The 12448-nt window shown below is 49.4% G+C and overlaps 1 protein-coding gene and 1 long non-coding RNA gene across 8 annotated transcripts in view; one reads left to right on the top strand and one right to left on the bottom strand.

Moving 5' to 3' along the window:
- The window catches only part of TTLL11 (tubulin tyrosine ligase like 11), a 237066-nt gene that overhangs the window by 169987 nt on the left and 54631 nt on the right, over nt 1–12448 (top strand). For 6 of the 7 annotated variants that reach the window (XM_007094509.2, XM_042963438.1, XM_042963436.1 and 3 more), the window contains one exon: nt 5731–5814. The exons of the other annotated variant lie outside the window; for it this stretch is intronic. In XM_007094509.2, the coding sequence (XP_007094571.2) occupies nt 5731–5814 (84 nt within the window). The remainder of the gene's footprint in view (nt 1–5730; nt 5815–12448) is intronic. 7 annotated transcript variants of the gene reach the window in all.
- Nucleotides 4336–6184, bottom strand: LOC122232941. The gene is made up of 3 exons (XR_006210328.1): nt 5127–6184; nt 4767–4869; nt 4336–4511 (listed from the first exon to the last, which is right to left on the bottom strand). It is a non-coding gene; the product is annotated as an uncharacterized LOC122232941 (long non-coding RNA).

Here is a 12448-nt window from a genome sequence, read left to right as displayed (position 1 = left end):
GCTCTTAGCTGGGGATTGTCCCCTGCCCCACACTCTCTTTCTTCCTCCCTCCCTCCCTTCCTCCTTCTCTTTCTTTCTCTTTCTTCCTTTCTTTCTTTCTTTCTTTCTTTCTTTCTTTCTTTCTTTCTTTCTTTCTTTCTTTCTTTCTATTTTTGAGAGAGAGAGAGTTCATGTGCATGCATGAGTTGGGGAGGAAGAAAATGAGAGAGAGAGAGAGAGAGAGAGAGAGAGAGAGAATCCCAAGCAGGCTCCATGCTCAGCTCAGAGCCCCATGTGGGGCTCGAGCCCAAGACCCTGGGATCACAACCTGAGCCTGAAATCAAGAGTCAGGCCCTCAAATGACTGAGCCACCCAGGTGCCCCAACACCTCACACACTCTAGAAGAGAGAAACAAAGGGTCTGCTTAACTGTCAGAACCTGAAGGAGCCATAAGGTCGCCTCCTCCAACCTTTTCATGTTACAGATGGGAAAATGGAGGTTGTTAGAGGGAATGGAATTCTCTGGGTCTCGTGGCTACTGTGGGAGAAGCTGGGACTGGAATCCAAGTCACCTGACAGCTGGTCTCACCAGAATTCTCCTTTCTCTTAAGCAATGCACCTGCCTTTTGTTTGGGTGCTAGATGTCCGTGCCTCACCTGCATGGACAGCCCTCTTCTTCGTACTCCCACTTTTCTTCCTTCCTTCTGTAGGACATAGGTATCATCATCCCTATTTTACAGATGAAAATGCTGATCCCCAGAAAGGTTAAGCATTTTGTTAAGGTGATAGGACCAAGAACCAGCAGCCCAGGAATTTTATTCCTGGCTGTCTTACTCCCAAGCTTCCCACCCCTCTGTGCTTTGTCTTAATGAATCTTTACCCTTAGGCCTTAGACATTTTTCTCCCAATTATATATAACATATTTTAAAATATCCATTTGGTTAGAAGTAATAGATTTTTCATGGCCAACCAGCTTCTCTGTAAGACTTCCTAGAGAAATTTGTAGTAAGATTTAGCAGATTTCAAAGGGCTTGCCCATCCTTAAAGTTTGCTACCACATGGAAATAGTGAGCGGATGTTCTAGACACAGCGTGGTGATCGTTTGGAAGAATCTTGAATGATCTGCAGATAACTGACTGAAGGTGGTGGTCTTTGATGAATGTAGGACCAAACTATCTCTTAGTCTATCCCGGTTTTGCACATGTCCTCTCCCTCATCCGTGGATAACCTTTTAGTAGGACCACGGCAACCAACCTCCACTGTTATTTCCCCTTGAGCTCTGGCAAGGCAGAAGGAGCTTCCTCTCCCTCTCTGGATTCCATCATCTAACACCATCCTACTACCCGGGAGGTAATCCATAAATATCTGTGAAATAATGAATGGGGTCTTCTCTCGTTTTGGAACCACAGACATTTTTTTTTCTGGTATTTTTTCTCGTTTTCTGACTACTGCTCTGTGGACAGCCTCCGAGCTGGCAATGGACCTCCTTCCGTTTCTTCTTTCGGATCCATCCTATGCACCAGATTCCGAGCAAGGCAGAATCCACATGCTCCCTGGCAAATTGAAAATGGATCCTCATCCTGTTTATGCATGCCTATTGTATGTTGCATGCCTATTGTACGTCTTGGGAATCACACTAGGTTGTTCCTTCTAGGAGCTCCCAGCCGATGGGCAAGTTGAACAAATAACTCAAATATGATGAAGACCATAGCAAGTGTTAAATGAGGCACTAGCGATGAGCTATGGGAGGAAGGGTAGTTAATTTTTCCTGGAGAAATCATGGGAGGGTTCACAGAGAAGACAGATATTTCAAAAAAAAAAAAATTACATAAATGAATTCTGAGCAGCTCATCCCAAGTTCACATTCTACATAAGAAACTCAAAAATAGAGTTCGCTGTTTCCAATTCTGGCTGTTTAGGGTGCTGACTCAGATTCAGATTCATAGCTGTGAGAAGAAGAATCTAAAAAATAATTAGAGATACAAATCTCAATGACTATTTCTTATTAGTAGGAAAGAAACTGTGGGTCACTTGAAAATATTGCTTAATCTCATTACTTCTAGTTCCACACACTCCTATGTGAAATATTTTTAAACCCATATTTGTGTTGAAATTAATAGAAAAATGTGTCACCCTATTTTATTGTGATTTCAATAGTTAAGTTCATGGCAACCAAAAGATTATAGATAGAAAAGCTTTGAACTGGTGACTATGATTTCATTCTCTAGCAGTTTAGAAGGTCATGGACTAAAGCAAGATTATAGAACAAGGGCCTTAAAAATGTTAATACCTGTTGACTGAGAAATTTCACTTCTGGGAATTTATACCAAAGATATAATCCAAAATTATGAGAGAGATGTATTGTCTAAATATGTATATCCAAGTAGTGAAAAATCAGAAAGAATTGAAATAGCCATTAGCTTGAGGGAAGTCACTCGGTCATGAAAGATTTCTATAAGGGGCGCCTGGGTGGCTCAGCTGGTTGAGCATCCAACTTCAGCTCAGGTCCTGATCTCACGATTCATGAGTTCGAGCTCCGCGTCAGGCTCTGTGTTAACAGCTCGGAGCCTGGAACCTGCTTCAGATTCTGTGACTCCCTCTCCCTCTCTGCCCCTCCCTTGCTCATGCTCTGTCTCTTTCTCTCTCTCAAGATAAACATTTAAAAAAAAAAGATTTCCATAAATAATTTTGGTGACATGGCAGATACGTGCTTATAACACAACGCCAAATAAAAATTAGGCCACAAAATTTTGTGTATAGTATGATTTCAACTATGTGACAAAATTATGTGCATAGGAGTAGAAGGGAATTTACCAGAATATTAACAGTGATCATTTCTGACAGTGAGATGATGGTTGAGAGTTGTGTGATCTCACCTATGTTTTTATATTTGTGTGTGTATATACATTTGCGTGTATCAGGAAATGTGATATTACAGCATTAAAACCAGCAATGTTAGAGGGGACCGCTGGGTAGGAATGGACAGCACAGGCCAGCACATTCTGAGGTTTGAGGGCTTGGGCAACATGACGCAGAACAGTCGCAGAGCTCTTCAGAGTGGAAGAGCGTGACCAACCACAGCTTGGACTCGCCTGGGTCCATAGCTGCCACGATGGCAGGAGGAGCATGGGAGGCCAGGTGCCAGTCAACACGTCAACTAGTTGCTGGTGGCCTCATGGTTTCATGAGCTCAGGTCATTCACAGCTGGACCCAGATGGCACAAAGTGGCCGGAAGAATGGCCACTGCCGTCCCGGAAGAAGAGGCAGCAGGCGAGGACTTGGCACGGGCAGGGGGGTAATGGTCAGGGTGTTGTCCTAGTGGGAAACTCCTAGATTACCAAACGGGCACTGAGGCAGGAACCCCACTGGATGGAATTGACCATCTCCATAAGGGGTTGGTAGCTGCTAGAATCTGAGTTTCCTCTTAAGCACGAGGATTCCAGGCTTAGAGCAGAAAGAACGATGCCGGGGTGAAGACCATTGAGCTTCCACCTGCTGGGCTGGGACTGGCCCCAGGTGTGGACGGTACTGAGCCGGTTGGCAGAGGGTCAGGGCTCTGCGGGTCTCCAGCTGCGAGGGGCTGGCTGGTGTCGCTCCAGATGAACCGTATACTAAAAGCGTAATAATGTATAAAAGACAAGACGTTGTCCATGTCCCTTTGACGATCATTATTAAACATGGGAACATTTTTAGTTGCTAGTACTTTCTTCAAAGAGAAAATGCTGTTTCCAAAGATGGCTCCATCAGGAATGTGGGAATCCGAGCCGTTTATGTTTCATTTTCATACACAGTGTATGAAGCCAAGTCGGCCTGTATATTTAACCCACGTTATATTTGGTATCCCTGAGCTGTGCTGGGAAAACCAGCAAGCCCCTAGCTGTAAAATGACAGGATAAATATTACTCCGTTCAAAGCACAGAAGAAAAAATACACCTCAGTATTTTCTTTAAATACTTTACATTTATCTGATACTCTCTATTATACCGGTGCATTTGTTCTGTGTGACAGATTTATGAAGTGTAGACACGGCCAGCCCAGAGAGGTGGGGGAGTGCCCTGTGCCAGCCACTGTTTAAACCTAGGGGGGGTGTGTGTGCATGTATGTGTGTGTGTGCACGCGTGTGTGTAAAGTGAACGCTTTGAAATGACTTATAAAAAATATGTATATATAATCTCATATATATATATGTATACTTATGTTTATATAAAATATCACAATCTTTACAACAACTTGCAAGAGAGATATTATCCTCATTTAAAGGATGAGAAAAGAAAGGATCAGACAAGCCAAGTGACTTGCCCAATGTCCCCCAGCATCCAGGAGGCAGAGTTGGGATTTGAACCCAAGCTGGATGCCTCGGCCTCTTCCAGAAGGGCAGAGGAGGGGCTCCCCGCTCCTGCTGCACTGGGGCCTGTGTGGTCATCCTTGCTCGTCCCCCTGGCCGAAGTTCAGGCGTCTGCTGATTTCCTTCCGCATACCTTTCAGTGCAGCCACAACATTTCTGTTCCTACATCTGAGAAGCGTGAGTCACTCCTGTCGGGAATAATTAGAACAAGAGGGTCTGGGCAGTGAGCAAGGAAGGGGGAGAAGGAAAGGCAGAACAGAGGAGGGTGAGTGAGCTAGGGAGCTGAGGGGGCAGCGCCTGGGGCTTCAGAACTGACCTCCCCCATTTGTCAAGAGGAGAGCGGGTCCCAGGGGGAGGTGGGCCGATGGGGTGGCGGCTCCTCCAGGAGTCAGGAAGCAGGGCTGAGGCCCCCAGCACTAGCAGGGGTGGATGTTAGGAAATACCTCTGGATCTGAGCCCCTAACGGAAGGTGGGAACGTTCCAAGCCGTGAACATTCACAGCATCCTGTGGCTCTGGCAGGATCCAGAAGGTAGAGTCAACAGCTCCTGGTTATTAGGTTAGAGATGACCGAACCTTCAGATGGTGGAACACACACACACACACACACACACACACACACACACACACGTGTGCACACACACACACACGTGTGCACACACACGCGCGCACGCCCATGCGTGCAGAAATAAGGCTCAAGGTGAACGTTGTCTGCAGCAAAGCAAAACATACTCTAGACATCTTGTTCACACTGCGAGGGAGGAAGATCCTGGAAAATATCAAGGGACCAAGTGTGGCAACTTACCGTTCCTAAATTTGAGACAGATAAGATAAAGATAAGATATAGTCTTTCGTTCTCTGCCTTTATTGTTGTATGTCGGTCTGAACGTAGCATTTTGGGAACGGGCTTTAATCAGGTCGTTCCTGCCCTTCGTCACACAGCGTCTTCTCAGTCACGAATCCCCTTCCTGGCGGCTTTTTGAACAAAAAGGGTTTCTGTAGCTATGTCTCGGCACTTACCGCATCGTAATGGAACACTCTTTCTCTAGGTGTCTCCCTGCACCAGTTGGCAGCCCGTGCAGGCAGGGGCACTGTCTTACTCATCTCACATCCCCTCTGCCCCGTGCTCGACACGTAGGAAGGGCCACACGTTTATCTTGCCCGCTTGTCACGCTCGGTGCCAACTTAGAGACGCCTGTGCCCTCGGGCTTTGTTCCAACCATTTGAGGAAATGTGGAACCCGGGTTCTCACGGCCCCCTCCCCTCCGGGGTGTTTGTGGTGTCCAGGCCCTTTGCAGGCCCCGCCGGAGGCATCCTGAGCATCTCTCAGCTGCCCTGTAGAAGTTACTTGCGTTTGTCTTGTGCCCACCAGCTTGCAAACAGTAGTTCATTATGCTTTCTGATTTCAGCTTTCCAGATATCTATACGGACAGAAAACACAGATTCCCTCCGGTTTCTGACAGAATGCCTTCATCACAGCTTCCCGTAGTCAGGTACTGGCCAGTGGAGTCGACGTAGCTAAACTCGTCTACATCTCCTACACCTGTGGCTACCCCTCTCGGTTTCTGTGCCTCGAAAACTCCTAGAGTGTGGTCTGGCGGGCACGGGCAGGCGAACGGGGTCGCAGAAGCAGAGATGTAGTTAGAACTGACCCCGATTCTCCCTTAGTGTGTGGGAAGCAACACGGCAGAGTTGGTGGGGGGTGGGGAGACAGGTTTCAGCAGCAGAAAGGCTTGATAGGAATTCCCGTCCAACCCTTTGTCCGCTGTGCGACTTTGGACAAATTACTTATCTTCTCTGAGCCTCCGGTTCCTGATCTGTGAAATGGAGATAATGGTGCCCAACTCACAGGATACTGTGGGAGTCAGAAGTGATTTGGGGGGGGGGGGAATGTGATCACAGCTGTCTTAAATCTCACATACTGTGTGCGCGCACACAACGAAAAAGAGAAACGGAAAGACAGATGAAATCCTGGAAAGAAAACTCCAGTACGTTAGCAGTGGCTGAAGGTGGATGGTGAAACAAAGGGTGAATTTTACCCCCTTTTTCTGCTTTTTTGGTATCTTTAAATATTTTTTCCCATGAACCTATATTGACTTGATAATTAGGAAAATAGAAAATAAAGAAGTGTAAAATAGGAAAAGAGAAATAATATGCATTAAGTACCAGGCATAAGTTGGCACTCGGTAAATGGTAGCTATTTTTACTAATTAGTCATTATGCCTAATAATAATAATTAGGCATAATGATTTCCTCTGGGACCAGGGGTTGTGAATTAGTCTGTTGGAGGCGGCTGATGACTCCCTCTAAGTGAGAGGGAGTTCTGGGTTCACTTCCAACCAGGCCACCCCTCCCTTGCCTCCCTGATCCTTCTGCCAATGCCTGAGTGCCAGACCCCCCCACCCTGCTCCCGCTTCTTCCCCCCCAAAAGCAGTCTGAGCAAAGATCCTGTGCCCCTAGAAAGGGAAGCACAGTTTCGGGCAGGCAGAGGTGTTCTCCATGGAGGAGGTGTCCAAGGAGAGTGGTGGCGGTCAGGGCGGGACATCACCATCCCTTCACTGGTGGCAGCCAGTTGTCTAGGGGGATAGAGTGAGAGGGTCAATAGTCCCTTCTATTTCTTCTGTTTGGAGAGTAGACAAGGTCCCTGGGACAAGAGTTTCCCAACACCTAAAACTGACTCGATGCTGTTAGTTGGCAGGTCACAGGAGTTAAACGTGTCCCCTCTCTTCACTCATGGCACAGTGAAAATACTGGTCTCACTGGGTCAGCCCAAGTGAGAGTTTTAGACTAACCTACCAAATTCCTCAGGGTCCCCACAGTTTCAACCAAACAGAATTAAACTTCTGCCAAAAGGAAAGAGAAAATGAGGTCCTGAACTAGCTGCGTAGCCGTGAGCAAGTCAGAAGACTTCTCTAAACCTGTGTCCTAGGTGTAAAATGAGAGATCAGCACCACTGGTCCCTGGAATCCCTGGACGTTCTCAATTCTGTGACATGCTGATAATAAACACAGTTGGTTCTGAGAAGAGAGCGGACTCGGAGGTTTTCTCTACTCAGTGGGCAAGCTGCCAAAATGGGATGGCTAGGACAGGGAAGGACAGGAATTCTCTCTGGGGCTGACACTTAATCGGTGTGGCCCCCAGAGGTGACAAACGATGGCAGGACATCAGCTGGTGGCTTCTAGAGCAGTGAAAACAGCAGGTCCTCCGCCAGTGCATGCGAAGCCTCCGTTACGTCAGCGTCGGGTGTGAAATGCCTGCCCAATGCCGGGCACGGTGGCAGATGTCACACAGATCACACGCTGTGTCCACCCCTTGGTGCCCTGCAGGATCAGCTTTGCCATCGCTCCGCAGGGGAGGCAGCGGAGACTCAAGAGCTTGGCTCCCCTTCTCCCTTGACATTTTCTGTGCCTCGACAGCATGCTCAGCGCCCCGAGAATCTGAGAGCGAACAAGATGATCCAGCCCCCGTGGAACTGGCAGTTTAGAAACAGCTAGAGATAAGCACATGGGCAGTCATAGTACAGTGTGGAAAAGTCTTCAGAAAAGAGAGAAAAGTAGCGTTGTGAAGCACAGTGAAGGGGTCACCCACACCCGCAGAAGGGCAGGGCAAGGTGGGGGCAATGACATTCCAGGCAGAGGCCACAGCACGTGCAAAGGCCCCAGGGTGAGTATACAGCGGAAGGACTTGGAGAGCTTTGTGGTCTGGCTGGAGTTCACATGGGGATGTGGAAGGACAGGGGCTGGAGGGGACAGAGCCGGCACGTGAAAGGACTTGACTGGGCCAGTGACCTTGCAGGCAGAGGGGAGTCAGTCATTCATGCATTCACGCACTTGGCCAATATTCAGTGAGGGCCTACTGTGTGCCGGGACTGAGGAGCCAGTGGTGAACAGAACCATCACAAATGTCTGCCTTTGTGAAACTCACGTTCTTTATTGGGGTTGGGGGTGGTAAGAGGGCAGGAGACAGACATCAGCTAAGTAAACGAGTAAAATCTATGCTCTGATGAATGGCAGCACGGCTGTGGTGAAGAACGGAGCAAGGCGGGCACTCAGAGGCTGGCGAGGAGTGGGCGTCACAGCTGTAAGCAGAGTGGCCAGGGGAGGTCTGTCGGGGAAGGGGACGTTTCCACAAGCACTGGAAAGAAGTGAGTGGGAGAGCCAGGGACGGGTTCAGGGCCACGGCTATGATATGGAAGATGTGTTGGAAGGGGAAGCTGGAAGCAGGCAGATTCGTGATGGGGCTATTGAAATTCAGGTGACCCACCATTGAAGTGACAGGTGATGGCAGTTTAGATTCTGGGGAGCAGCAGTGGAGATGGAGAGAAGTGGGTGGACCGAGGTGACAGAGGAACAAGACTGGGCTACTTGCGGGGTTTGGGAGTTACTCTCTTCTGTCTGGTTTCTGACCCAGGCACTGTGTGGGTGTTAAATATCTTCTCTGAGTCGCGAGCAAAGCTGGCGGCTCAGTTTTGGGAGCAGAAATTGATGAGCTCAAAAGCGTTTTGTCCAAGGGCACCCATGTTCATACCTGCACTGCTCACAACAGCCAGCAGGTAGCAGCAGCCCAAGTGACCATGCAGGGACGGAAGACAAGAGGTATACGCACACAAAGGAATATTATTCAGCCTTTAAAAGGAAGGAGGTTCTGACACCTGCCACAGCATGGATGAACTTTGAGGACATTGTGCTACGTGAAATAAACCGGACACAAAAGGACAAATACTATATGGTTCCACTTACTCACAGGAGGTTCCTAAAGTAGTCAAATTCATAGAGACAGGAAGTAGAATGATGGTTGCCGGGGCTGGGGATGCGGGGAATGGGGAGTTCATGTTTAACAGACACAGAGTTTCCGTCTGGGAACGTGGAAAAGTTCTGGACGTGGATGGTGGTGAGTGTTGCACAACAGTATGAATGTACTTAATAGCCCTGAACGGTACCCTTAAAAAATGACTAAAACGGTAAAGTTTATGTTATGTCTGCTTTATGAAAATGTTTTACAATTCGTTTTAAGTAATTTACTCGAAGTCACATGACTATCAAGTCCAGCCCAGCCCCAGAGGCCCTCTTGTATTCCTGCCTCTTATTCTGAGGTCTCCCCACCTCTCACTCTTCCCTGGGTTCCAGACTGGCTGGGATCCCCTGGCAAAGTGACTTGGCATCTCTGGGCCCATTTTTCCTCACCTGCAAGGTGGAGATGACCCTTCGTGGGGTTGCTGTGAGAATTAGATGGGTTCACACCCATCACTTGCCTGGCACCGAGTAAATTATCATTACACATCATTGCATAGCATTGCTCTTTCTTACGTCAGAACTCCCTGACTTTGGTAAAACAGCACAGACCTAACTAGAATCCATGCCCTAGCGGTTGTGGGCTGTGTGGCTTTGGGCAAGCCACTTGTAAAGTGGGCCCAATAATTTCTACCTGGCAGAGATGAGGGCAAGACTAAATAGGACCTGTGTTCAGGGTCCCCAGGGCAGGGCCTGGATGCCACAGTCCCTGATAAACAGCGGCTGATCCTGTACGGACACGAGATCATAGTTACGCGGGGAACAAATCAACCCAGTGACGCGACAAGTAAATTTCGCATTCTTCTCTACTTCCGCACCGTTTTATAGGCAGATACAGCCCTCCCTTCTGGTAGTTGAGGTGTCTGTAGAATCCTGAAATGACACCTTTGTGTTGGCTTCGGGAACAGGTCTGCATCTGATTTGTTTTACAAAGGAGATCTCTTCAGCCAAGTCTGAATAACAGTTATGGAGCTCCTGCTTGGCCCGGTCCCAAGCTGCTGCTGCTGCCAGAGAGTCAGAAACGAGACAGACAGCGGCCCTGTCTGCACAGAGCTGATTGATATTAGCCGAAAGAAGTGGCAAGGATATTGTCACAGCAAACTGCACTGGGAAATGGGAAACCTGGACTCTTCCTGACCTGTAAAGCCCAAGCGCCAGGAAACCTTGGACAAACCACTCCCTGTCGCCAGAGCTCGGTCCGCGTCTACATACGGGAGGAGGACCACCCCCCGTCCCTGTGACTTGAAGCTCTTTCCTTTCTAACTGCATTGGTTGTGTTGCCCCGTCTCTCTCTCTCTCTCTTTCTCTCTCTCTCTCTCTCTCTCTCTCTGGAAGCAGTCTGTGGGGCATAGGGTGTTCAGGGGAAGCTGGACAAGAGTCACCGCCTTCTGTGCTGTACAGACCTGGCCTTGGGGGCTTAGCAGTCAGCCAGGAGGGGCTTGACCCCATGGCACGCTGGGACTCCAGCCTCAAGATGGTGAGAAGAGGGAGGACACTGGGGCCATGCAGAGCCCGGAATGCAGAGACCTGGAGTAGGTTCTGGAGGCCAAGGCTAAAGCAGACTAATGGGAATGGGGCATGGCTCGCTCCAGACCCCTGCTGTGGGCTGGCGCTGCCTGGGTACCCCCACATCGTTCAGGCCTGACTCCCAAAGGCACACAGCAGCCAGGACAGGAAGAGGTGGCCTGTGAGGGCAGGTGCGTTCTGGCCTTCATCTGCCCACTCAAGGGGCGGGAGCCCCTCTCCTCGGATCAGATTCCTACCCCGAGGACAAAGGAGGAGAGGACAAGCTACTTGGAGATCTCGTGAATCCTCATTTCCCCTTTGCCTGTGGGGCAACAGGGAAAGTGTCCCTGCGCCTCCCTGACTGCTGGTCTGCCTTCTGCTGCTTCGTCTATCTCATGCCAAGGCACGGTCTGCTCATTTCACATGGGATGCCGCACCCGTGCATTCTTATCTTGGGCCGGAAGTGAGTCAAATCCAGCAAAGCTGCGTTCGGGTCCCGGGGATCATCGGTCTGTGCGCCGGCATAGCGTCTCCTCGTCAAACACTCGGTAGCCAACCCAAGCCAATTAACGTGAGGAAGAAAAATTGCACGTTATCATTCAACTACTGCTGCATCCATATGCATGAGGCCGAGGGACCTGACTCCCTTGCAGAATTAAGATAACCTTTAGAGGGACGCATTTCTGAGAACTCCCTACCCACTCCCCCTGCCTGCTCCCCAAGCGCTCCCCTACAAGCCAGAGCAAATGTTGCTTCCGATCTGTGGCCGCCAAGGAAACGGCCCGGGCTGCCCACATGCCGTCCAAGTTCTTGAAGAGTTTGATGGGCTCCTGCCACTTAAGAAATTGGTCACATTTAGAAATATTCAGCTTCAGTGAACATGTCACTGCTGCGTATAGGAAAAACATACTATTATCTCTAGAGCTTGCCTGAAACAACAGGCTTGTTCCCGAAACAGATGTTTTGTGAAATCCACCGTGACAGGCTCATCAGAGCTGGAGAAGGGCCAGCACTTAGTTACCAGCCTTGCAAGGACACAGACATCCCTGCTGGCTTCTCGTTCATCCTCCACACCTGGGCTCCGAGGAGGTCCTCCCCGTGGTTCTTCCTTCTGGCTCTTGGGTTCTGAAGTTAAAACATTTTACAAGCTTGATACTCTAGACAGAACTCAGCCAGCCAGGTGTGTCCTGGGGAGAAGTTTTCCAAGGTAATGACTCAGGATATCTTAATTTGGTTCCACTAACATTTACCGAAGGCCTACTGTGTACCCGCGACCGTTCCGGCTGCTCTCAGTCACATTATCTCGCGGTTACTGGTGGGGTTGCCCAGTTCAGAAACAAAGACCTTGGGTTGGTGTCCCAGGGCTGCCGAAACAACTCACCTGTTGGCCTCAAGCAACAGACAGGCGTTCTCTCCTGTTCTGAGGCTGGACAGCGTCAGCCGGGCCGCGCTCCCACCCTCCCGAGGCCCCCCCGGGGCGACTCGCCCTCACCCCTGCCAGCTTGTGGTGGCTCCCCGCCTTTGCTGGCCTGTGGCCGTGCCACTCCAATCTCTGCCTCGTCTCCACACGGCCTCTTCTCCGCCTGTGTCTGTGTCAGATTTCGTCCCGCCTTTCTCTTCTCAGGACACCTGTCCCTAGATTGAGGGCCTAGTCGAAATCCGGGATAGTCTCCTTTCGAGAGCCTTAATGTGATTACACCTGTAAAGACCTTTTCCAGATGAAATCACATTGCCAGATTCTAGGGGTTAGGGCCACTATTCAGCAAGCTACAGACCTCTAGGTATTTTCTGGTTGTTTCCCCAAAGTCACACAATGAGAAAGTGTCAGAGT

The sequence above is a fragment of the Panthera tigris genome, chromosome D4, assembly GCF_018350195.1.
Source record: "Panthera tigris isolate Pti1 chromosome D4, P.tigris_Pti1_mat1.1, whole genome shotgun sequence".
Lineage (NCBI taxonomy): Eukaryota > Metazoa > Chordata > Mammalia > Carnivora > Felidae > Panthera > Panthera tigris.
The sequence above is the reverse complement of the archived record's forward strand: the minus strand, read 5'-3'. Positions and strand labels throughout refer to the sequence as shown.